The 26,886-nt window shown below is 38.8% G+C and overlaps 1 protein-coding gene across 4 annotated transcripts in view; it reads left to right on the top strand.

Annotated features, from left to right (window-relative positions):
• Positions 1 to 26,886, top strand: part of MACROD2 (mono-ADP ribosylhydrolase 2) — an 850,453-nt gene that overhangs the window by 165,321 nt on the left and 658,246 nt on the right. For all 4 annotated transcript variants that reach the window (XM_059467312.1, XM_059467311.1, XM_059467310.1 and 1 more), the window contains one exon: positions 19,927 to 19,956. In XM_059467312.1, coding sequence (XP_059323295.1) covers positions 19,927 to 19,956 — 30 coding nt within the window. The remainder of the gene's footprint in view (positions 1 to 19,926; positions 19,957 to 26,886) is intronic.

The raw sequence follows: 26,886 nt of genomic DNA, 5'->3' as shown, positions 1-26,886 counted from the left end.
TTTGCAGCTTTATTTGTTGTTAATTGCATAAATAAGTAGAAGAAAGGATGGGGAGGGTAAAGTTAATTTGAGTAGAGATAACTCTTCTGAGACAAATCTTAAATCTTGCTGAAACAGGAAGGTTAAAATAGTACTCACTGGGCATTAAATTTAACTTTCCCAGTATTTCTTTCTTGTAGGCTGATTAAATTGTCCAGTCTCAAGGGAAGCAAGGGGTTTTTCCACACTGTGATAATGCTTGGTATTCAATATCCAGTTTAGGTTGTTTGTTTAATAATTCAATATCTGTGATGAGTCTTGGTAAGTGAAACTTTTTGCTTATACATCTGAGTTGTTGTTGAAAAATGCCTTAATATCTGATCTTAAGAATATATATATAATCTATATCCATTTATGTCTTACAAACTTGTTTTTCAATAATAGTATGATTCCACAACACATCTCTGTTTGCAGTTTCATAATTATATTGCCAACATTTATAAGACTCCACAGAACAAATTTTAAACTATCAATATGGTGTCCAGTAAAATATTCTTAAGAGCTTTGATTTTGATTGAAAAAAATTACCATAATGCATAGGAAAAGATAATGGCTATTCTTCAATCAGCTACTTCCTAGTCTCCTGTGACCTTTTAACTCCCAGGCTATCAGATAAGGTTTTCCAGTTTGCAGCTGCATTGCCTCTCAAGAGAAAGCCCTGATAAATTAATTTGAATTGGAGTTTTTTTCTTGTCTTACCCAGGAGTGTTTTGAGGTGTCTTTATTGAAGGATGACCCCGAAAGACAGAAAACAAGGGAAGTTTCAGGCAATATTTATTGGGGCAATTAAAAAAAAGGGTTGCTCTGTCAGACATGCATGCTGCTTGGATGAAACCTGTGTTAGGTACTTATATCTCATAGCTGCTTGTTTACATATTTGCCTTCTTTCTGAGTTAAGTCCCTTTAATCCAGTTACTGGAACTGCATGCGCTGAAACCGGAAAGCAAAATGTCATCTCACAGTGGAAAGCTGGATAGCAAATGGGTACAGGGCAGCTCAGGAGAGCAGTGACGGGGGGGCTGAGTGGTGTAGAAAAATAAACTGGTTTGGTAACACAAACCTGGAGAGGTAGAAAGCAGCTGAGAGAGGAACCAAAGAGAGGAGAAGTACCTGGAGATGATGTGGTTGTGAGAAAATGTCATAATGTACAGCCTTGGAGAGGGGAGAAATGTAGAGATTAGATCAAGGGGGAGGGAAACCATGAGTGGGATATCAGAGACATGAGAGCTGAGACAAGATGAAAGAAAACTGTGGAGACAACATCTTTGTCTCTGGTAGAAAATCTAGGACAAATAGTGCTTATTGCCCCTGATAACAATGCCTCATTTGGGCTCAAGATTATTTCTTTGCTCAGAAGTAGCAGTTCCCAAAGGGTTGCTTTCAATGAAATACTACAGCTTGTAGTTTTTTTGGCAGCTGTCTTTATTTAAGCATAACTGTAGTCATGGAAGGGTGAAATGGCTGTAGAAGACAATCCCTCACTGGAGTCTCAGGACAGAAAGATCCCATGAGCAATGTGAAAGTACAGCTGCTTACTTTATGTTCATACAAGCTGACTTTAACTTGTGCAGGTGGGGGCAGACCTGGTTGGAGTTAGTCTCTGATGCATTTCCACTTGTGACAGTATTTGCCAGGTGCTGGAATCCTCCCACTGTACCTGCTGTGTGCTTCTGCCAAGGACTCACTGCAGCTCCAGCACTGGATTTGTGTGTGTGTGTTACTGGGGGTGATAGCCTGGGCTTCCCTTCCATGTTGTTTCACTGTATCCTACCAGAGTGAGCATGCTGATCTGCTCCCAAACCACTAGGGCCTCTTATGCTTTAAGATTTTGAAAATTGCTCCCAGCTGTCTCTTAATCTTCTCCAGAATGCAGATTTGCAGCCCTGAATGTGCATGGTGAGAGTGCTGTAAGCCTGTGGGTCTAAAGCTGACTGGGTCTCTCCTACAGCCAGTGGAAAAAGGGAGTTTGCTTTGCAGGATGGGAAGTTCAGTGGCTGCATCCAGCTTGCTTTCTAGGAAGACTGATGGCTACCTGGGGAACCAAGGAGAGCAGCACATTATGGTAAATTATTATTTGTGAACATCCTGTGAAATCTAATCTTCCAAACACTGTCATTTACCAATTCCCCGTTTGCTTTCTGCCCGTGTGGTTTCAGCAGCATTAGTTGCACTCGGCTGGTTTAGCAAACATTTTTTGTCATTACATGTATTTGCTATTACATTCTTCCAAGTGTAAATCATGGAAAGTGAAATCATTAGGCAGTTGAATAGTAATAAAAGTATCTCAACCTGATGTTCTGGAGATACCTATACAGTCATTTATAAAAAGAATAAAATGAAAGAAAGATTAAAGGAATATCAGAGGAAAAATATGTGTTCCTGCAAGTTTTTAAAGCTACTGTATGTTTTAATAATTTTCTTTTTCACCAAAAGAAATTAATATTTTTTCAGTTTGATGACTTTAATAAGTAGATGATACTGTACAGAATTTATAGTTAGAGATTTTTTAACTGCGGCTGAGTAAATTTTCAAAGTATTTCTTGTGTAACAAAATGAAAGATGATAGTTTTTAAAAAAATATTTCCTTGGGATGCAGCAAGTTTTCTTATAGTTCTCAGACTTTAAGATATTCCATGAATAAACAAAGTCTTGCATCTTTTCTCAGGGTTTTTGTTCCTTCTGGTGAGTTTTTTAAACAGTGTGTTAAAGTGGAGCATATCATCCTTTTTCACTGCATTTTTTTAAACCAAATTTTTTCACATGTGAATTAACTAGATTTAAAGCATTTAATGCTTTTCCATATCCCTTCTGCAAATCTGCCTGGGATGCCCTGTTTCCCAGAGGCATTTCCTTATTTGGTCTTAGCTCTGCCCACATTTCCTTATTTGGACATACTCCCACCCACATGACCATATTTGGAATTTGGTCACGCCCACATTTCCATATTTGGGCATAGCCCAGCCCACATGACCATATTTGGACTTTGGCCACACCCACATGACCATATTTGGAATTTGGCCATGCCCACATGGCCATCTTTGGAATTTGGCCACACCAACATTTCCTTATTTGGGCATAGTCCTGCCCACATGACCATATTTGTAATTTGGCCACGCCCATGTGACAATATTTGGAATTTTGCCACGCCCACATGACCTTATTTGGACTCTTCCCCACCCACATGACCATATTTGGAATTTGGCCATGCCCATATGAGTGGCTGGGTCTTTATCAAGGCTCGAGGCTGCCAGCTGTCAGGGTCTGATGCTTGCCATGCTTGTACTGTGCCTTCACCTGTGGAATATGATTTTGACGACAAACATAGTGGAAGTTCCTGTATGGAATAATACTTTTGTACCATGGCAACACTATCAAAACATTACTGCTCTTCCTGCACTCATTTTCTTTTACTGGCTAGAAAAGCAGTGGTGTGACTGGGGAGTCGGATAAACTTGGGAAAGCAGAGAATTGAGCCTTTTCTGGGTTGTCTGTTTTTTTTTACCTTTCAGTAGATCTCAGGGCTCAGTATAGGTCAAAAGTTCCAAGACAAAAATGATGCATAGATTAAAATTAATTAGTACAACTAGAATGCATAGAATCATAGAATATTCTGAGTTGGAAGGGACCCACAAAGATCATCCAAGTTCAGCTGCTGGCCCTGCACAGGACAGCCCCAGGAATCACACAAACTCCCCCTAAATAAATAAGCAAAACACCCAAACAATCCATCTTTGACACAAAGATACATAGAACTTTTTTCTCCTCAATAACAGCCCTACAGTTCTCTCTTGCAGCGAGGCTGCTGGGCTGGGCTGCTCCTGGCCAGGGTGCTGGGGACAGAGACTTGCAGAAGTTGGCTGACAGCATGAAAAACTGGCTGGAGGGGGGAGGTCAAAGCATCTGATCACTGGGCCTTCTAGTACTTTCCAACAGTAACTGCAGGAGGTATTAATTTTGTCTGTCAAAACAGACTAAAGATGTACTTAGGCGCTGAAGATTATTCATTTAAATTATGAAAAGGCTGAAGTTACAGTGATGGATGTTTTGGAGGATGCAAGAGGGGACTTAGTTCTGTTTAAATATGAATTCACTCTGGAGCTGTTGTAACACCCCTTACCGTAAGAAGTGGAAATGCTGAGCTGCAGGATTTGTTTTTTGAAACTGTGCTTAGGACTTATCTGGTCTTCTGCTTCAATGGCATTTCTCAGATTAGGGAATTTAATCTATTTAAGCCTGGCTGTTTAGTCAGTGGTGACCCTTGTGGCATTTGTGGCATGGGAGCTTTCCATGCAGCTCTGAGCTTTGGCTGGATCCTATGGGAGCTCTGTAGGTTACGTGAAAGGGACTCAGATCTCCCAAAGGACATCCTCTAGAATGCATTTCTGCATCCTCTAGAATGCATTTCCTCTAGGAAATGCAGGTTAAGTGCATTTATTCTTCTCAAGGATACTTTGGACCCACCAGTAGGTGAATTTGTCTTTATGAAAGTCTGTTTTGTGCACCAGACATTAAACACTTCAGATCTCAGCTTCAGTGAAATGGCAGTGATAGAGTAGATGTTAATATCCTGTAAATTAACGTGGACTGTTTCAATTCCAATTCAGCTGCTTTTTCTTCATTTTAAAGAGATATCTTATGTGCCTCAAGCAAATACAATTTTATTCTTTTAAAGATTAATTTTTAACAAGTGATGGTGGAACACATCATGCAGTTGCCTTTTTAGCAGTTGTCTGGTCCTGCCATGTGAGATGCAGTTTGTGTGGAGTCTTGGTCAGTTTGTTACAGGAAAGTTTATTACCCCATGCTGAAGCGTCCCTTTCACAGCTGATTTTTGTGCTGTTCCTTGTAGGACCTGTTGCAGCTTTTATAACCATAGCTCTTTAAAGGTGTACTTAAAATGAATAATGTGAATTTAATGTATAGCTACATTGGTGTATCTTCTGGGAGAAAAAAAGGAGACAGAGTTTTTGCAAATCTTACTTTATGATCTTGCCTTTGTGTGCTTTCTTGTGGTTGTTTCTTGGGTTTTTTTTTTTTAATTTTTTGGGGGTTTTTTGTTTTTTTTTTTTTTTTTTTTGGGTGTGTGTGGTTTCAGGGTTTTTTTGCTTGTTTGTTTCTTTAGTTTTGTTTTGTTTTTACGTGTTGTGTTTTTGCTTGCTTTTTATTTCTCCTCTGTTCCTCTTTTCTTCCTGTGTTTCCTAATTGCTGGTCTTGCAGAGGAAAACCAAATTTTATCATGAATGGGGCAGAAAATAGCCATCAACTAGTAAGGAGTTACTGCTAGTGGATCCATGCTTTTGGAATATTGAAGTTCTTTCCCCATTTTATTTACTGCATATTTAATGAGTGCTTCAAAAGTCAGAACCTTCAGGAATTTCAAGGTATTTCTCTGCACCTTTCCCTATCTTCTAAGAGAAGAAAGCCTAGGAAAAACTTGGGAAAGGGTTTTGTAAAATACCCTCTCAGTTGATTGGGATAACAATCGGGAGTGCGTAAGGATATGTGCAGACATCTTATCTAAGTTTAGAACTTGGTTTGAACTTTGATTGAGATTTATTGTTCTGTTAGATATGCTCGATCCCATTACAGCCTTTAAAATGTTCAAGGCCAGGCATTTTTGAACAGAAGTGGTGAATAAGTGACTTGCATTTAACGTAAGTATGAGGCTTCTCCAGCCTAGGAGTTCGTATCTCAACCTTGATTAAATAACCCCTCCAGGAGGGGCTCACACAAAGGCTTGGGGTGTGTTTGCTCAGAGAGATACAGCTGCTTTCTGCACATCTTTACAAACTAAGGGACTTTTTAAAGACTTCATGGCTACAGACATCTTGGCACAGAAGGGGACTTTGTGAAAAGCTCATCTGCTGTCTTGCAGCAACGTGGCCTTTTTGTAAGAGACACGACATATTTCTCTAGGAACATGCATGGCTTGCCTGTTGCTAAGGTCTGTATAGTTCACCTTTCCATGTTTCTGAGCATATTCCAGGGTGCTTGTGAATGGTTCTGTGGTATTTTATCTACCCTCTGGCTCCCCCCAGTCTCCATTAGTAAAAGATTGTGCACATAATTAGTTAAAAACTTGCCTTGGATTTAACAAGTTTCCTTTTTGGAGAAGGATTGCATTTTTTGTGGTGGGACAGAATTTCTTTTTCTGCAGTGCACATGGCAAAATGCAAGGCTGGCTGATTGGTGAATTCAGCAAAAATAAAATAGCTTGTTCCAGTATTTACGACTTTAAAATGCCACTATCTGTCTTGCTAGCACCAGTCCTTGATTCATGGCAGTTCTGCTTGCACAGGGACTGCAATGCCTTCTAGTAAGAGTCACCAGCCTGCTCCTACCCCTTCCTTGCACAGATTAGATGGCTGTGCAGTATTAGTAGAATGTAAACTAGCAGTTTAAATGAGATTACTGGGATTACTCCTCTGGATGGACACGATTTAAAGTGGTCTTGATTGAGGTCCTTAGAATTGTGAAGTAGACAGCAAAGCCATTATGGACAAAAGGAAAAATGAGAAATGGGAAATAGTTACAATGTAAGAATGGAATTGGTTTATGTTTTGGGTATTTCAGAAGAAATAAAGGCATTATATTGCCTTTCATTGCTCTGATTGGAATGGTGGGTTTTTTTGTGGCAAGAGATAAGAGAAACATGCCATGAAATAATTTCTTTTTAGATGCAGAGTTTCATAGCAGTAAGAAATACCTTTGCTGTGGAAATCAAGTGAAGGAAATGTACTTTCTCTCTAAATGTATCTATGTAGCACCATGTGTGTCCAAAAGACTTGCTTAAGACAGCTTTCATCTCACCATTTTTATATTACAGCAAAAAGACTTTTATATAGGGCCAAAACACTGAGTAGGAAATAAAGATTAACACTCAGTGGATCCAGACAAGTCCTGTATAATCAAGGTGTTGCAATATTGAAGTAATAAACTCTTCCCACAACTTCACATCTTGGAAGTAGTCTTTGCTGAGTTTTATTCTTGGCTTGTAGCTTGCTATTTCCACCTCCTCAGTCTGATAGCTGTTGTCTAAGGAATATTGGAATTTGTCTTTATTTTTGGTCATTTCCTCTCCCTCATGTGCAGTATCAAAGTCACCCAGTTCTCTTCTGCTACCAAGTGTAGCTTTTCTCCTTTGTTCTCATGTAAGAATTAAGGGGTTTTTTTCATTGTAATTTTCAGTAATTAAACTGATTAGAATTAAACTGGTGGGGAAACTGCATTTGATTACACAGGCAATACAGAGGAGGTAAAACTCATCTAACTAGGTTCCTTTCCAGCCTTTAGGCTTTTAATAGCTAAGTTAATTTCCTAGAGGAGTATGGGCTGATTGAAGGAAAAACTATAATCATTAATTGCAGTAGATTTAATTTGTTTTAAGTATAAAGAAAAGACTGCCTGAGACTTTGGGGGAAGAATCCAGTGCAGTCCCTCATTCCAGCCACATCACTGTGGATTTTGCTGCCTCTAAAATACTCCGGTAACATTTTGGGGCTGTTGGGGTTTTTATACCTATTGATAGGAATGATATCAGCATTACATGAGATAAATTAAGAGGACATCTTTTCCTGCAAATAATGACCATGAACTTGTGCTGGGTACTTGGTCATGTGGGCTTTGAACTGTTGTCTCCCTGCCTGATGCTTTGGGCACAGCAGATCCTCTCTAGCTCCACTGAGCCATCTCTTTGCTGATGTGCATATACAATGTGGGATTGATGTGGCTGCTTTTCAGGAGAAAACAGAATTCTCCATATTCACTAAAGTTTGTGGGGTTTTTATTGTCATATAATTTATTTCTCCCTGGTGGTTAGAGCATGTGACTGCTGTTCTGGGGCCTCTCTCTATTAATTGCCACTAGAAAAGTAATTTTATATAGAGCTATAAAAGATGATTCATCATTTTCTTTTCTGAACAGCTATAAAAACATACTTTACCTGCCTCACAGATGTGCTTATGTGTAGCATAAGATGCCTGTGATATCCTTTGACATTACTGGTCTCTGTATTCATATAAACAATGTTTGTACTTTGCCTAATTTTGCCTTTATTTTCTCAGTACATTTTTCAGAATTACTCAGCGGCCTCATAAATCACTCTAGCAGTATTAGAATAGTGAAATGAAGTGTTTGCTCTGCACAGATTAGATTATAGCATCCTTGTTTATATTTCCTAGACATGGAATAGACCACTGGGAATTACATACTAATCCTGGATTCAAATGGTCTATGTGAAAGCTTGGAGCTTCTTAAGATCTTTATTTTTCCTCAAGGTGAAGTATAGAAGGAAAAATAGCTCATTAAAATATCATCTCATTGACTGCAAGGCATTGGAAAGTTGCTCTAGATGGACTGTATATATTGCAGCATTTTGGAGAAAAAGGATTCAGCTTGGACCAGTGTGGTTTTTGAACCAATATTCATCCAGCAGAGTTTTTGAGCTACATGAAATTGTCTTCCTTTTTGGCTAACAGAGAGATTGGTAAACCAAAAGCACAGAAGTCCTTATTTAAGCAGCACTTTAAAAATGCTCACTAACAGCACAAAAAGGACCAGCATACTTTGAAGTGACTAATCAGCTTTCCCCAATTTATCTTTGGTTTATTTATCTGTAGAAATTGTTTGTAGGATTTTTCTTTCTTGTTCTCAGTCCTAAGCTCTGATTCACAAGCCACAGTCCTTTTTATTGAAACTCTCAGTGAGAATACTTTGTAGGCTGTACAAAATAGCTTCTGATTGAGTTGTGGCCCAGGCAAAGGGCAGATGTGTTCTATTACTTGTTTTATGTGCTGATATTACTCTTGAATTAGTGGGCACACTGTGACTAGAAGCAATGGAAAAAAAATAGCAAAAATAGCAAGTATGAGCAATTCTTGCGGTTTTGGGTAGCGGCTATGGCTGAAAGGATTTGTGGTGGAAGTGCTTGTGGTGATGGTGGTAATTTAACCACAAACATCTCAGCCACCAGAGGGTGAATTTATACCATCTGTCTTGGGTTTACAAAACACAGATGTCCCACACTGCCACTGGACAGTGCCTGCCTGTCATCATCAGCTCTGGAGGGAGATCCATCTTCCACACGTGTTGTGCATCCAGAAGTCCTGGCTCATCCAGGCCATGGAAATCTGTTGCCTAACTGGGAATCACCCTACATGACAAGGTGGCACGTGTCCTGCTTGATACAGGCAACATTTCCATATCTAAATTGACCAGTGGCATAAGCAGGAAGCAAGGACATGAAATTCTAAGGATGACCCACTGGTGCCTACATGATGAAGTTATTGATTCGGAGTTGCAGCTTGATGATTATTTTTCTGTCTGCATGGCATTATCAGCGTCGACGGTGCAACATCCTGCCCTCCTGTTGTGCTTCACAGAAAATGAAGCTCCTTGTCCAGCATAACCTCAGTAAAATTTTCATCAAAGCCTTAATGCTGCTTCTGCTAGAATGCACAACCTTATAACAACGCTGCCTGTTTACTGCAAATTTTTGGATAATAGCTTTAATCTGCCTTATCTTCAAGAAGTGCCTGTAATCATAGTGTTAAAGAGGGATCTTAAGAGTTTAACAAATCAACTCATTGCTTTATTACTCAGGTCGCCATGGGGAGCACAAGGGGCAGGCACACAGGGGATGGCCAGGGAAGTGGGGTGCGGGGCACTGTTTGCTAGGGAAGTAACCACACAGCACAGCTCGAGCTGGTGGTGGTTGGGATAAATCTCAAACCATGAGCATCTGCAGCTAGGAAAGATTAGAAACCCTCCACAAGCTGACAGGAACAAAGAATTGTCCCACACAATCTAAAATCTGTCATTGCCAGGGATTTCATCTGGGCCCTTGGCTCTGTCATGCCTCTGAAAATATCTTCAGGCCTTCCCATCATTTTGATTATTTGGGATCTTCCTTTTCTTTAAAGTTCCTGAATAGAGTTTTTAGAGTTTTCAGGGAATGTGAAAATAGTAAGATAGCAGTATTTTTTTTCAAACTTTAGTTTATGTTTCTCCATTTTAAGATGTGTCATGGACTGTACATTCCAAGAGCAGTAAAATGGAGAGGATGATCGATCTGACTAAGCTGACTTACTTTTATCATAAAAGGGGAAGTTTCTGATGTCTCTGATGGAGTAAGTTGATGGCTACACTTTATTCTTACTGTCTTTTATGGTCTTCTCCAGATTTTTTTTAAGCTATAGCTTTTTGAAACAGACAGTTAAGAAAAAGTATGGATAGTATATTTGACAGCAGGATAAAGAAATATTTGAGACAATATTATTAGAGGCAGTGCATGATGTCCAGTCCATATTTTACCATAATGCATTATTTCTGGTTTGACTGAAATACTGAGGTTATTAAGTTCCACTTTCCCTTACAAAGGAACACATGACTGTTGTTATACAAATATTTAGCCCTATAGGAACAGTTTGGGCCTATGTTTGAAAACAACACCCCCACGACTTTAAAATACATAACCAGATCCTCTGTTTCTTCTGTAATGTGGCTCCCACAGACCACAGTAGGAGCTGCTCCTAATTTCAGGCTATATAAAGAAAGGATCATTAGAGAGGTGATGCAACATGATCATGTGCAGAGCATGTTACACTCACCCAGTTGGACACATTTTAAAGTCAGCTTCAGTGCTTTGCAGGCTCTTCAGCTCCTACAAGTCTGTGCTAGTAGCTTGCAGGAGCTTGTAATTCACTGTCAAAATCTTCCTTCCAGGCTGTTCTTTCAAAAACAGTGCAATAACAGCTTGCCTTCCTCTAACTTGGAGGCAAAAGTTGCAAGTAAAGTCTTGTCTGTGTAGCTGAAAAAACCAAACCATACCAAACCAAAACACCAGGGCTGTTTCTGTTTTGTAGGACATCAGGTGTGCCTTTTTTTTTTTTTTTTTTTTTTTTTTTTAAATGGATTGTTCATGAGTGTTACTACCCTAAGAAAAAACAGTGGTGTGGACATGTGCTACTTTGACTTGAAAATACACCCACTGAGGTCTCCCTGCAGCTGGAGCCATGACCACCCTTGCTTGGCTTGCCTGGGAATAAAACAGGGGCAGAGTGGGATGTGCCTGCACCGCAGGGAAACTCTTCCTGCTGTTTGCCCCGTGGAGAAATGGCAGGACAAGGCCCCAGGTAGCTTCTTTCCTGCAGTGGTCTTTGATTTCATAACAAATTAGGGTTTTAAAAATTGATTTGAAGCCTGAATGTTGAATATTAATGTTTCAGGACTGAAATACATTAGTTTTTCTTGTCTTTTGTTTTCATGTTCAGAGGGTAACTGTTGTTTTAATGCAGCTTTTTGCAGTCTGACATTTTCCTTGGAGAAGTTAAATATTAGGCAGTTTTCTGTAGAAAAATATTGAAATGAAACCTAGTTTCATTTATATATAGCTACACCATAGCTACAACATAGCTATGTTTTAAAAATAGAAGAAAAAGGTCATAAGATACGGGTAGACTTTGGTAGGTTCAGACCTGGCTGTAATTTTGAAAAGACAAAAGCAACAAAAGCTTGAAGAACTTCAGTCTGATTTTTTTTTCCTGTTTTCCAGATAACATATTCTAGTTCCTTTGGGATACTGGAAAGATGCCTGAGTTTTATAAATTTCACTAATTATTTTGCAACAATTACTACCAAAACTGTTTTCCTAATTGTGCTAGAAGAACCTTGGACCACGTCTTACTTTCTTTTGCATGGGCTTTTAAATATTGATAATGATTCTACTTAAATGGATTAATTATATACTGCAGCACTTTGATTCCCTTTAATGTTGCATTTACAAACCACACAGATGGCCTAAACTGTGTAATGAAGAATGGGTTTTAGTAGACCTGAATATTTTTGTCCTCATTATTCTGTGCTGAAGGAAGTTCCTGTTGCTTTACATTTCAGCTCAGCTAGATTGTTAAATACCTTAATGATCTAGAAGGCAACTTTTAAGTGGCTGAGCAAATCACAAACTGATGCACAAAATGGATCAAATCTTAATTAATCTCTTTCCCTTTATCAACTTGTAGTGCATGTGACAATTTATCACCCTGTTTTAGAATGAAATTCTTCCTGGTTTGTGCTTTTCTGATGTTTCCTGAAATGAGAGGAATGAGGGGAAAGTGAGCATGGTTTCTGTGGAGGGGCACACAGAGAACATGGCCATGGGTCTTTCTGTGCTGACCAGCCCCTTTTAGCCTTTTCTGATTCCTTCCCTGCAAACTGCAGGCTCTGATTCAACAAGTCTGTCGTCTTCTCCCTCCAAGGATTACATCAGCCTCATCAGACAGGTTCTTCTGACTGTCCTTCTTGAGGCACTGGCAGGAAACCTGCTCCTTCTTCATCACTTTCTTTCTTTTCTTTTGAAATAGATGGTCCTGTCTAGCTGAAATTAATACCACTGGATGGGTATAATAAGTATGAATTTCATTGGTAGGAAAGTGTGAACTGCTGTTTTTGCAAAAATTTCACCTGGAAGTGCTTTGTGTAGCTGTGTTTGGGACCATTCTTAAAAAAACAAGTTCATTTGTTTTTTGGGATATTCTTTTAAGTTACATTTTTTTGTTGTGGTTGTCTGACTTTCCCACCAAGAAGCAATTTTGGTGGAGTCCTCAGGCTACTGCAAAGTTTAGGCTTCTTTTAAAGCTGCAGCCTAAATTTCAGTCCACATGGAAGTTTATACAGCAGCATTTGGGAAGTACTCTGGGCCAAACACCTTCTCTCATGGATTTTTCTCAGGATGTATTAGTCAATTTCTGTTAATTTTCTTTCACCCTGTATTAAAGCAATTACTGTATTTCACTGTATGGTAAAAACCCTTCATTCTGCTCCCTCTGCTTTGAAGTTATGCCTCCAATTAGGCCAAGTTGAAGATGTTATCCTGATAGCTGTGTGCTCATTTCTGTCCCTTGCTGCTGTCTGCTGCCTTACCTACCTTGGGTCTTTGGTGCATTTTGTGGCTTTTTTTTACTCATCATATCAGATTTCAGAGATGCTTTGCATATGGCTGATTAAGCTTAATGGATGTAATATATAACTTTAAAAAATAACCTTCTTGCATAAATGCATATCATGTATTGAGTTGGTAATGTATTAGAAGAAGAAAAATAACTGAGACCTTATGACAGTTATTGTTTCCTTATTGAATTCAGAATGTTGTGAAGGCAATTTCCTTGACAGGACCAACTCCACAGTACTTACTAGTATGCTGATTATTTTTTTCCCCTTAATCTACCTCTGACATACCTTTTACAAGCTTGAAATTAGAGACAATGACTGCTTTATTTGCAAAGATAGCCAACCTTAGTTTAAAAAACTCTGTTCTCTGTAGAGAATTTGTGAGTGGGGAAGAGAATATCACAGGTTGTGACAAGTGAGCCACAAAGCCATTATTACTGATTCCAAATAAAAACCCTGTGCTTCTAACTGCACAAAGCCTTCCATTAGGGTTTTTTTTTTTTTAATCTTTTAACTTGTAGTGTGCAGTTTCCATATCTAAAAAAAAGGTAAGACATGGAAAACTCAATTCCTTCTTTAGTATCGCACATCATCTGTTTTGCTAAAACAAAGATGATGGAAACTTCATGAGCTGAATTGTTTGGTCAAACTTCTAGGGATCTTCTCTTTTTAGGAAGAAAGCTTGAAGTTGGTATTTCCTATTATGAATAAAATGAGACTGGATAAATGTGTTTATTTACAGAGAGGTTTTATAGGGAGAAAAGGAGATTTTTTAGGAATGAAGCTGAAATCTTTTGAGTGTGTATTGAGAGTATGATGTGCTCTTGATCACACATTAAAAGTAAGCAAACCCGGAGAGGAGCAACTTGTTTGTAGAAATCTTCTGTAAATAGTTCCACCCATATTCTGGAGCTCTTTCTTGGGTATGGTTATGTGTTTTAAGTCAATCTTATTTGGCCACTTAGGCCTAGTGGTTTTCTGATTTCCAGTAGTTTCTGCTTTGCATGATTAGCCACTGACAAAACTTTGCCAATCTGGCCCAGTCTGTTGTTATAATGTTATTTTACCTCTCCTGATTGCTGTGGCTTTATATGCAGGGAAACATTTTAAACAGAGTGGTGACTGTGTTTTATTTACTGTACCTGCTGCAAAATGACTTCATGATCTTTAAGCCTGAAGCTTTTTACTTTAAGGCAGCCAAACACATCTCTCACTGAAAATGTTTGGATGTACAAGGTGCAGCTGTTATCTCACTCCTCTTTGTTCTCTCTGGTTTCTTGAGAGAAGATGAAACGAAATGCAGTGACAGGTAAGGATGTCTCACAAAACATGTAGAAGAAATGTAGCTTCCATTCCATAAATTACTGTTACTCTGCTCACCAGCTGCCTCTTATGATGTTTTATTGATGAATAAAAATGGTGTCTGAGGCAATAGAATGTCTTGCATCTTACAATACTGCCAGTTATAAAGTTGTCTCCTTGAATAAATTTCACAATTAGAAAGTATTGACAAAAATATTCAATCTTTTTTACATCAAAATAAGCTCAAACATCTGCTGCCAAAGTCAGACAATATCAACTAATCTTTTAGAGTTATATTTTTATTATACTGACAGATGCATGGCTGCATGACATAGATGTCAATTTAAGTTACTAGTGCCATTAATACTTGACAAAGACATGCTCCCAGAAGAATTTATGTTCTTAAATTGTTGTCAGACGAGTATGTGCCAACAAAAAGTAAACAGTTATTCAGTCGTGTTGTTAACAAAGCTAAAAGTGTGTTATCTCCAGAGAGATCACAAAAATTGCTATTCACATCTTTCCTATTCTCTAAATTCCTCAGAATTGACAGCAGAAGAAATAATTCTGTGCCTGCAATTGCCTGTTCAACCTACCCATCCATACATCCCCCTTCATCGTTTGATTGTTCTGGCTAGCAGTGCAGGAAGATTTTCAGTTTTGTTTGAGGTGAACTTCTCCAGCATTCAATTACTTTCCTCAAAATTTCAAATAACCTTACTATTTGGTAAGAATGATGTTGTAAAGAGAACGTGAGGACAACATTAACACCACACCAGGATTTCTGATCTGCTTATTCAGTCAAAAAACTGTTGGAAAGTGACAGAACATTGCCAGAGGATGGATTGTAGGAGAACAGAGATAGTGCTGAAGGCAATCTCAGTCCTGAGCAGTTACACCTGTGCTAATTACCAAAGAGTAGGACCAGCCCTGCCCTTAACAGGGCACAGCTGTGTCCAATAAGGATGGCTGTTAGGAGTGGGTTAGCTGCTGGAGAGGAGGGCTGCAGTTTGTTGGCTGGGCTGTGAGGAGCAGTAAGAGCAAGGTGGTCATGCAAGGGATAAGAAGGAGTCTGCTGGCCATGCAGAAGGAAGAGAAAAGGAGTCACTGTGTGAGAAGCTGCCTGTGGGAACTCACAGAGAGAAGGTATGGAAGTTTTACAGTAAGGTGATAAACTGATGGTGACAGTCAGATTGGTGCCAGGCACTGACACCAACAATTGGTGGCCTGTATGAGTCCTGATGCAGCATAACTCTTTGAGAAAGCTGAGGTTTAAACCACTGGTGTCCAGTTCTTATTTGTTGAATTTGTTGCTATAGTCTTTGTTAAGATTTGTACATTTTCGTAACCTGAGCTTTTGTTGTGGATATTCCATCATGAGCAACTAAGCTTGCTTGAAATTCTTTCCCTCCAGGTTTTTTGTTTTCTTTACTTTTCCCCTTCTCTCTCCACAGTAGTTTTTTGGAAGGAATTTTGTTTCTTAAAGCAAGAGTTGAGTTCTCAGGGTACAGCAGACTAATGTTCTGGGTTTCTTTCGCAGGTTGTCCTGGTACTTATAAAAGCATGCTTATCTAGTCCATTGAGGTTTTAAGTAACTTGAAATACTGAATTTCTGGTTGAATCTGGGGCTATAAACATCTCATTAACGGCTAAATCGTTATCCTTAGTGATTAGATACTGTTTTTTTTTGTTGAAGTGATTTTTTTTAGAGTGGCTTTCTTCTTAGGGATGAGGCTGAACTTTGCAGAAACACTTTTTCTGCTAATGGTTCTAATGTCCCTATTAAAAAGAAACCCAGACCCAAAGGGCTGAAAGCCATCTTAACACTTCTAGATGTGTTTCTGCTCACTGTACTGAGACAGACTGGGAAGATGAGCTCTGTCTCTCAGAATGCAGCATTCAAGTCTCCTTTTAAAGCAGTGGTGATGCACAGTATCTCTAGAGCTGTAATTTGTGTCCTCATGAAGACACTATTTAAAGGACACCACAGGAACTGGTCTCCAGATATGGTGCTCTTTTTTTTTTACTTTTTTTTTTGAAAAAATTGATGCTTCTGTTACTGATGTAGGCAAAAATATTTAAAATTAGATGAACTATCACCTCTGCTGCCTCTTTAGGGCCATCACCAATGATGTTTTGGATGGGACTCTATCAATGTGTGTTGTATTTCAGTCTGGCACAGCAGTCTGCTGCCTGCCTGATCACTCTGTGTATATATTAAAATAATATTTCAAGTTTCTATTGTGAGTAGATTTTCAGAGTTAATGCTCAGGAATCTGTTGTGGACTCTAGTTTTTAAGGAGGCAATTTCAGAGAGGTTGGGCAGGTCACTTTGAAAGGGTGATATGGGGAATGCAATGAGGTGCAAGAAGCCTTTATGCACATTTGTTTGGAGCCCATCTTTGCTTTCTTTTATTGTTCTTTGCCTTCGTAACTTGGTGCCAATTTAATCTTCCTGTTTCCTCTCACCCCAAGTCTCCTGTGACTTGAGAGTCTTGTGTAGCTCTGGAAAAGAGAAATAAGAACAAGGGGTTAGCCAAGATGGATTTACAATCTGCAGTTGTAAAATCATAGAGTCATGGAGTGGTTTGACGTGGGAGGGACCTTAAAGATCATCTCATTCCAGGTGTCCTGCTGTGGCCAGGTATTCTGGCGTGACACCTTCCCCTCAATCAGGTTGCTCAGGGCTCTGTCCAGTCCAACCAGGAGCCCTGCCAGGATGGGACATCCATCCAGAGCTTCTCAGGGCACAGGGTGACATCCAGAGCTTCTCAGGGCACGTGGTGACATCAAGGTGTTCTAGCCAAGGCTGGGCATGCCCTGAGTGAGAGGAGTTGCAGCAGTGTAACCTGTGGGGCAGTTTGGGCTCTGTCAAGTTTGGAGGTTGGAAGCTTCCTGGGACCTTCTGCTGGTTGCTCATACAGCTGCCCAGAGTTGAACCTCTGCAGCAGGAGCAGCTTCCAAAGGGTTTTCCAAGACTTGATGGTTTGGGAGCTCTGATGGACAAAATGCAGCTGCAGATAAACACAGAGGGACTGAGAGGAGAGGCCATGCTTGCTCCAACATAATATGGTGTGATTGCAGCCATGGGGCTGTGCTGACCTCTGTGTGGGAGAAGATTCATTAGGTGTTAAGTGACAAATTACTTCTGTGGTGGTAAGACTTGCCCAAATATGGAAGGAAATGTGTGCTTTATTGAACCTTTCAGGAAGCGTCTGAAAAAATCTGAAAATAAAAGTTCTTGCTTTTTGACACATCATCTTTCTAGAAAGGAAACTGTAAATAAAAGTCAGTCTTGTTTTTTCCTGGAATCATAGGGAGATGGTTTGATTTTGCTTCGATTATGCAAGCAAAATTAAAAAGTAAAGAGTCCTTTTGAATTATTACTGGATTTTCAATAGCTGTAGTAGATGCATTGCAGCCAAAACCCCATTTGAACTGTTTTTACTGTTTCTATAGAGAAGTGTGTGGTGCTGACTTACATTATGTGTTATTAAGAAGTTTTTGGAAAATATTGGCAAGATGAACGTTGTCAGGAAAACTTAATGAGAGAAGCATAATTCTCTGAGAAGCCATTGAATGAAAGTTTGCAATGGGGATGTTGGCTGGGTATCCAAAGAAACTTTTTTAGCAGTGGAAACTTTGGTAACAAGTTTTAGCTGTGTGTTTCAAGTCTCTTGAACATAATAACTGGAATCTTAGAACGTGACTCATGTAAGGATTAGAATAGTTTAATTGTAGGTGTATTCTGCAGTGCCAAAAAAATAAGCTGGAATAGCAGGCAGTAGGTGACATTTTGTTCCTTTTAGTTTCTTCTGATAAGAACTCTCCTGATTTCTATAGCAGATAAGTACTTCTTACTGCAGGAAAGTGATGTTACTTGTTACAGGAGGTCTTCAGAAGCAGCTATAGAAATATGTGAGGCTGGTTTTATTTGTTTCTTTGTTTAATAGTGAATTTCAGTCAGGGCAAGAATTAGGTAAATATAGCGAGATTGATGTTCTTTGCAACATGTCTGCACACATTCATTATTACCATCATTATGCCTGTGTCCAAGGCAATATGTTCATGGCAGTATTTGCTCTCTGCTAGCACTTTAGAGAGGATAGGCAAGAGATGTTCATCACTTACAGATAATTTTGTTGTTTTTTAAAGTTTTCCATTTTGTGCCTGTTGCTCCTACCTTTCTGTGTCTTCAAACAAGCACTTTGAAAATGGCTCCAAATTACTTTGTTTCAGAAAAAAGGGTTTTTTTGTCCTATTTTCCTTCATCTAATGTTCCAGGCTACTAGAAACAGACTTGGATGACGAAAAAATATGAGAACATTTTTGTAGGTCATGGTTTCAATGATTCCTCAGTGACAGTAGGACAGCTAGTCCTAGGATGAGTAAATAACTTAGTTGCTTTGATTTGATATGGTCAGCTATGCTGGATATAAAACTGCAGTTTTTTTTTCTTTAAAGAACATTGCATTTTGACTAATGTAGAAGTACTTCTTGAGTAATATAGAGATGCTTTTGAGCATGGATCTTGGCTGTGATGGAAAATCTGGCTTTCTGATGAAGGCAGTTTTACTGCAGTGTCAGGGAAAGCTGACTGCAAATGTTTGAGCTGAAAATGGATGTTAAGTCCAAGGTGTTTGTAGAATATCTGATAAAGAAGAAAACAACGATCATTATCAATTTCATATAAAAATCTCAAGGAAGTGATGAAAAACCTAACATCAGGGAATTTGCCTTTTACATGCTTCTATTGAAGAGACAGAGGAAAATGACATAAACAATAACATACAGAAAATACCTGATTTATTCTGTGTATCCTGCTATATACCCTTGTCCTGGAGCAGGACATGGTGTGAGCTGTCTGTTCTTTACTCATCTGAAATAGCTGTGTCTCTCTCTTTGTTTTAAATATATTCTGATACAACAAGGTTTTGTTTCCTACACATCCAAAGGACAGGTTTAGAAGCTTAGGCATTCCTTCTGTTTCTGCCTAGGCACTGAAAGGAAAATATCTGGCATGACTCCAATTGTGCAGGCTTAATTTGAAGGACCATCTTGTATCACCATGCTCTGAAAATTGCTTTTCATAAGTGATTTATCAAGTTCTGGCCTGGGTAGCTGGGTGGTTACAGTGCTGAGTCAATTAAGCCTGCTGAGGGAAATCCCAGCTCAATTGCACAAACCCTTTTACATCAGTGGAACCAGGATTTCTCATCATCATCATCCCCAAAGGTCCCATGGCATAGAAAACAAGGAGAGATAATCAGAAGTTGCATCAAAGTCTATTTAAGTTCCTCTACAATGGAAATTTTAAATTAATTTGGTAATCACAAAGGAATACAGTTTATAGAATTAAAAATGCAGGATTGTAATTTCATAACCTATTCAATGCATTAGCTTTAGTAATTGTATTATTGTTTTATTTATTAGCTTGCATTTTCAAAGATACTGCAAAGGTAAAGCTTGTGATTGCAGTTTACAATAAGTAATTGTTTTTGCATTAAGTGTTTTTGGGTAAGGGAAGAGTAGCAAAGTTACTGAAACAATGGACAATCTCCTGTGAAACATCTTCTATTTTGATTCCATGTGTATTTAGAAAGCTCAATGCTAATAATTCCCTTTTTGTTTTTCTTACAGCTAATTCCAGCCTTCTTGGAGGTGGAGGAGGTGAGTCTTTGCATAATGCTTAATTCACTTTTAAACAAACATGAAATATATGCTGGATCAATGCAGAGCTTAGTTGGTTATAAAAGAATATAAGTTCAAAAGTTGGAAATATAAATTTATTAGATGGAAAAATGCACTAAAGTCCATAATCTTTCCTATCTTCAAGAGGTAAGGTTTGCAACTGCTGCTGAATTTGGTTTCAACTCTGGGTCAGCGTAAGGGCTGACTAAAACATAAAGGAACTGCTGAACTGCCTTATGCTGTGTTGTGTTTTTAATTATTTAGGCTTTTTAGTTTACCCCAGGGGAATCTCAAATGTATGATTAATAAACTATTTTAACAGATATGTGGAAATATTAAAATACAGTAAAATGTAATTATAGTAAGTGAGTGTGGCTTTATCTTTTTACTTTTTTTGTTTTTTAATATTTTTATGGTTTAAACTTGGTTGCTTACCTTATTTTGCTTGTCAGAATAATCAAGTAGATTTCAATACAAATCTTTGGTGCAAGTCAGAGATGCTACCAATGTGTCTATTGCTAAGGCAGGGATGCTCAAGTAGATATCATGGTATTGCTTCCAAATACATGGATGCTGGTTCATTTTAGTAGATTGATGCTATTTTACTTTTGGTATTTCTGTAGTACTGTGGCAGTAAAATCTACATGAGTGGTAAAATTCAGCAAAGACAAACCCATAAAGAGCTTCATCTCAGATTTCAGTGACTTCCCCTGCCACCCAGAGGGAAGTGAGCGAGCTCAGTTCTGGAAATTTCCCAGCGCAGGAGCAATGCAGGCGGCAACTAATGCTCCTTCCTGGTGGGAGCATTATCTCTGTGATCAGAGATTACATATGTAAGGGTAATGGAAAGGGCTCTGTAAAAAGACAGATCTCTGTTGCTTGTGAGGCTGCAGGCTAAGTTGTCAAAGCTTTTGTTTTAACTGAACAGGCAGCTCTTATTTTGGACTAGGAAAAGGTGCTTGACAACTAAATAAAATCATCTAAATAAATCTCTTCAGCTGTGTGTCTGGACATTGAAGTACAGGGCAGCCTTACCTGTTAATCCTGTTGGATTAATCTGTTTCTTTTGATTTGAGTTAGTTGTTTGCAGTATACCAAATTTTTCTTTGTTTAAAAGATAATCCTTTAGGAGGTAATCCTTGGCTAGCTGTTCCTGTTTCTGCAGAGCTGTTCCTGCACCTCCCCTCCAGCACTTGCTCCCAGCTGGTAACATTGAAAAAAAAATATAAATCAATGCAAATGTTCAAATTCTAATCAGGTTCCCAGAGCACTGCTGCTGCTGAAAGGATTTGGCTATTAACTTTCCGTGTTATTTATTCAGCTGGACTGTACTTCAGAAGTTGATGTCTGTTCAGTGTGGCCCTTGATAATGTGGCTCTCCCTCTGCAGCAGATGGGTTGAGCCTGTGCTGTGGGTCAAATTAGGGTTTTCCATGTATTTTATGTGTTAAAAGTGGCTATTAAAAACATGTTCTCTCCCCTCATGGCAGGCTGAGATGATGGCAGGCCAAGGTGATGCTTCCCATCCCTCCCTTCCTCCTCCTGCCCTGACATCCTTTGAGGCTTTTACTGCCCTTTTAAAAACTCAGTGCTTTTGGGATTATGGGGAAGCTGCTGTGGGAGGCTGGGTTTGGGCACACAGTGGGTTCCTCTGGGTACAAGGTGCTGCAGCCCCCATGGCCAGAACCTCAATTCCAGATCCTTTGATCTCTGGTGGAAGGATAACCATGTACCCTCTTGCTTGTGGTGTACTGGAAAAAAAAAAAAACCCAAATCTGTCAGTTTTAGGGCTTAGAGGGTGACTGCTTATGGCTGAGGGGCTGCATGTGTGGAGGTGCCCAAGCCACCCATGGGTAGGGCAGCTGATGTCCTCAGAGCACACTAGCTTGAGATTTCCAAATTTTCTGAATAAAAATCCTGAGTTTCATTGCCAAAGCGCTCTAGATGCCACAGGTGCATATTTTGAGAAGGGAAACATGCGTGCAGTCTGCAGGCCAGATCCTGCTCAGGGGTACACAAAATGGAGGAGCCCTGGCCAGCCATCTACCTTCCAGAGGCAGATGGAGCCTGGAGCCCCTGGCTTTTGGAAAAATGGCTTGGTGCTCTCCACAGGCATTTTTCTGTAGAAGAAATTGTTTAATTCCCAGTGGAATGGTTGTGGACTTTAAATTCTGGGTATATTTTTTTTCTTTCATCCAGAAGAAAGTGATGGTAGCACTCTGTGTGAAATATTGATAGTGAATTATTAAAACTTTATTATATACGTAAACACCAAAGCCTTCTTTTGATTGCAGATGTTGAATATTGATGGTAATGCATAATACCGGTGTAGTTTCTCCAATAATGGGATTCAGATCTCCTTGGTAGTGCTTGTTAATTTAATCTCTCTGGCACTGCTGGAGGTATGAATACATGTCTTAGTTCTACAGATAAAGAAAACTGGAAATTTCTGCTTGTCCAAGCTTATGCAGCAGGTGCTGTGATTTTGAGCTGTTCTGTGTTTGAACTCTTTTCAGAACTAAACTCAAATGAATTGGAAAGAGTTATTTGCACATCCTGATCAAATGTTTGCAAATCACTTTCCCTGGGTGTTGAAACCATTTTCTTCATGAGACCTGCTAAGAAACCCAGTGGGCAGCATTGTGGGTGAACATGGTGCACCTACTTGCAAGTCCAGGGGCTGGTGGATTTGGGTGGCTGCTTATCTTCCCTGTGTCACCTCAGAGCCACATCAGGGCATCCCTGTCCTTTGATTTCCCAGAGCTGAAGCAATGGTTTGTTCTTGTATTCCCTATTTAAATGCCGTCTGTTCATTTTCATGACCATTTGGAATGAAGAGATAAAATCAAAAAAGATACCAGGAACAATTTTTCACAGAACTGTTAATCATAAAATCAAGAAACCCACAATGGAGTCTTTAGTTAAATATAGATGTTGAAGGTTTTTTTTCTGCTTTTCAAATAACTCTGAAGTTCCCAGGATTTCATTATGAGTTTGGTGAGTGAGCCTTTTTTCTTTTTCATTCTTTACTGTTTTTAATAATTGATTTTTAATTAGGAGGCATATTTCACTTTCAGGTCTAGATTTATCACACATTCAGCATCTCACTGCTAATAACTTGCATGGAGCATTATAACTTATTTGTGCATCGTGTATTATTTGTCCCATTATGTTCAACACTGCAAAGATGAAAAATTTTCAAGAAAATTACTTGCATTTGGAAGGAGTGAACAAAAATGTGGTATTTTGAGAAAAAGTGTAAGCTCTTTTAAAATGTGTCCTGAAATTTGACTTCAGAAATCAGTGCCCTATTTTGCATGGAAGTCTTTTTTCTTTACTCTCTTTTACATTTGTGTCAAGGAATTAAAGCATGTGATTACATGTATTTTATTCAAGCCAAGTGAGCAAGAGCTGAGGTTTGTCCTCCCTTATGGCTTTGGGTAGTCTGTGGGGATTTTTTTGGGTAATGTGCTCTGCTGTTCCCACCTAGTATTTAGTTATTTTCGTCATGGTTCATTTTTCCTGTACTTGATTTGCTTACTGTAATCATGTTCTTGTTGCATGCTGATTTCTGCATTGGCTTGATTTCATTGACCTTAAATTAAGGCTGTACTTAATTTTGGGTTTTTCTTTGAACCTCCATAAGATTTTATTGCCTATGCTGGAATTTGGGAGACATCACCTTTTAGTGTGTCCTGTTATGATCATAGTTTCTTTCAGCTCTGTACTTAAAACTGGTAATTAAACTGGTAATTTTGTCTTTACAAACTCAGAGAGAGGAGGTTATATTGCAGTCTCTTAATGTCATTTGGACCCAGTTTCAACTTCTGTGTTGCCCCAGAAGATCTGTCTACTTTTCTGTTTCTCTCCATCTCTCTCTCTCTTTTTTTTTTTTTTTTTTTTTTTTTTGACCAGTGTAACTATTTTTTCCCTAGGGCTTTTGGAAGCATGGAAAAAAAAATAATTCCCATATAGCCATAAGTATTTTAGTATATCTTAAATGTGGACCAGACCTCCCTATCCACCCTGCCAAGGTACAGTTTGTAGGCACAGTTTTAAGCAATTCTTATGGCATGGGGAACTTTGTGTTCATGGTCACAGCAGGGAGCTGGGTTTCTCTGTACTGCATTGCATAGACCCCATCTTGAACTCAGGATTTGCTGCTTTTATGTTATGCTATAAGAGTGACACAAAAAAGTGTTTTCTCCTGAAAGAAATTAGCAGACTGACTTTTATCCTGGACTTGTGTCCCTTCAAATGTGTCAACTGCTGCTTGCCAGCCACCCTGTCTATTTTTCAATTAATTGTGAGCTACTGAGCTAAAAAATCCAGTGATTATCCAGTCAGTAGTGTCAGGAAGGAACAGCTGACACAAATATCTTGACATCCCTCCCCTTACCCAGGGATAAATTTTTATTCTCACGGCTGTGTCTTAGGTACATTACTGGCCATGTCCAGCTGTCTTCTGGTAGTTAAATCTCTAGCAAAAAAAAACCAAGAAAGGAGGTTTTGCACTTTCTTAATAGTAACTTGACATCAGTTTACTGAATGGATATTAATGACACTGAGAAGTGAAAGTTTTACAAGAGAAAATTGGACACAGGAATGAGATAAGTTGCAGAGCACCCTGTAGCAATATATATGACAGCAGAAGACTTTAAATACCAGACTTGTCCTGCGCTCTCCCATTCAAAATGTGTAACAGGAAGAAGACAAGCCTGTTTTGTCCTAAACCAGGACTAGATGCTCTCTGTTTTGGATTTCACAGGGCTTGGCTTTGATATTTACATAATTTAAATGCCAGAGAAGCAAGGGTTTAAATCCAAAGTTCAAATTTGTGCCTGATGTGGGCATAACATGAAATGCATCCCATGAGAGGGAGAGGAAAGAGTTTGGGAAAGGAGCACTGACAGGATTCTTTCATCGAGAAAATAAGCATTATTATTTGGTATTTTGTTGTGTCAGTCTGTTGGCATGTTCTTGTATCACGTCAAATGCGTTTGTCAGATTGGGGTGTGCTCACAACAAATGGCTCCATGGAACAAACGTGCTTCCCCTGGGATTTCAGCTACCTTCAAAAGCTCTCAGTTGCTTTGTACACTGCACTGTCATAGCCTAGGTATGTAGATAATGGCTAGGAAGGTACAAAGATCTTCCTGGTGAATAATGACCACGAGGAGAACTGATAATTTAGGGCAAATGGCCATTTGCCTTTGTTGTTAATCAATCCCTTTTTGCTAGAAGATTGCTGCTACAATTCTGTAGCTTGTTAAAGTATTTTATCTCCTTTTACTATTTGCATGCTGTTCTTTTTCATCTCTGTAAATAGAGTGGATTTGAGAAGACTGTATCCACAAGTTCCCCCACTGTGACAGTGCATCAGCCAATTAAAATGTTAATATTTATGTATTTTTTTCCTGCACCTCTGTGATAGCTCCATTGGTAGGCCAATAGCTCAGAGTAGACTGTAACCCTTTCAAGGTGTTTGGTTCAGCCCAAAATCTTGTTCTTCATGAGCTTTTTGTTCTATCAGATCAAAGCAAATATATTTCTCTGTATTTTAACACCTTGCTATAGAATTTATTCAAAGATACTATGCAAGCAGAGTCTTCCTTTACAGGTCAGTTATTCTCTCTCTTCTTCCCTCCCTGTCTCTTTCCCTTTCCTTCCTTCTTTTCTCTGTGTATATATGTTTAGGTTTAGGTTTTGCCTTCTGTTATTGCAGTGGAGTTTTAGTTGAGCCTTTAATGAAATTAGCAGATTTTCTCATTTTGTAGTGCATCAAGAGATATGATGAAAGCTCTATAAATAAATAAGCACAGTTTATTTCAAAGGACCCTTAACATAAACTGCTGTGGCTGTATTTAAAATGTGTGCTCTACTCTAATTTCTTTTTTGTTTTTGTTAAAATATGATATATATTTTGCTCTTTGGCTAAATAGGGTGCCAGCTTCCTTTTTCCAGTCTTTTTATACAATCTTATATGTAATAATCATAAACAGGAAGTCTCAGGATTGATATTACGTGTTTCTCAGTTGTTGCCTAATTGTATCCTGCTAATTACTCTTTCCGAGCAGTTAGTTAAAAATAAATAAATAACTTTTATTTATAGGAATTGATACAGCTATATGATCAGTTTGTGTTTTTCTTATTTTTTTTTTCAATACATGTTCAGCCTGTGATTCTTTAAAGGGGTGCTCCTGTTCCATCTGGTGATACAGAAATGTGACTGTTTCATTCATGAAAACAATCTAAGATTTTGTCCATCCGGTCAAAATCCGGTCAAAAAAGCTGTCCTCAGCTTTTTAATGCTGCTGCTGCATTGCCTTAATTGGGCATTAGGAAGTGATGTTTTATATTTCACTCGTCAGTTACTGAGTCCACAGTACTCTGAACTCTCACTGAGTTGGGAGGTCTCTCTCTGTCTCAAGCAGACCATTGCACTAACTCTCCTCATTTTGTTCAATTTCATTAGGAGGTCATTACATGTTATGTACTCACAAGTAAAGCATGAAGATAAACACTGTCTGCTCTCTGTCTATACGTTACTTTCATATATATATGTGTGTGTGTGCATGTCACTATGGATGCTTTTTATCTGAGCTTGCAATTGCTTCATGAAGTCAGATTTAGCATGTGTGTACCAAAATAAATGCATAAAAATAGGACATTAATTTTCTTAGACTGGGACCTTTAGTTCATGGTCATTGAAAATTTGAGGCACTCTTGATATAAATCTAAGGTGAAAAGGCAGGTTGTTATGTAAGGAATGTATTTCTTTCCTTTTCCTTTTTGTTTCATTTTGGAGGACAGAGCTGCAAATCTGGGAGAGAGATCACAAACCTTCCCTACATGATGGACATCACATGATGTATGAGGCAATTCACTGTCCATTTATGTTAATGCAAGG

Source organism: Ammospiza nelsoni, chromosome 3, assembly GCF_027579445.1.
Source record: "Ammospiza nelsoni isolate bAmmNel1 chromosome 3, bAmmNel1.pri, whole genome shotgun sequence".
Classification (NCBI taxonomy): Eukaryota; Metazoa; Chordata; class Aves; order Passeriformes; family Passerellidae; genus Ammospiza; species Ammospiza nelsoni.
This window is presented reverse-complemented; position numbering and strand designations above follow the sequence as displayed.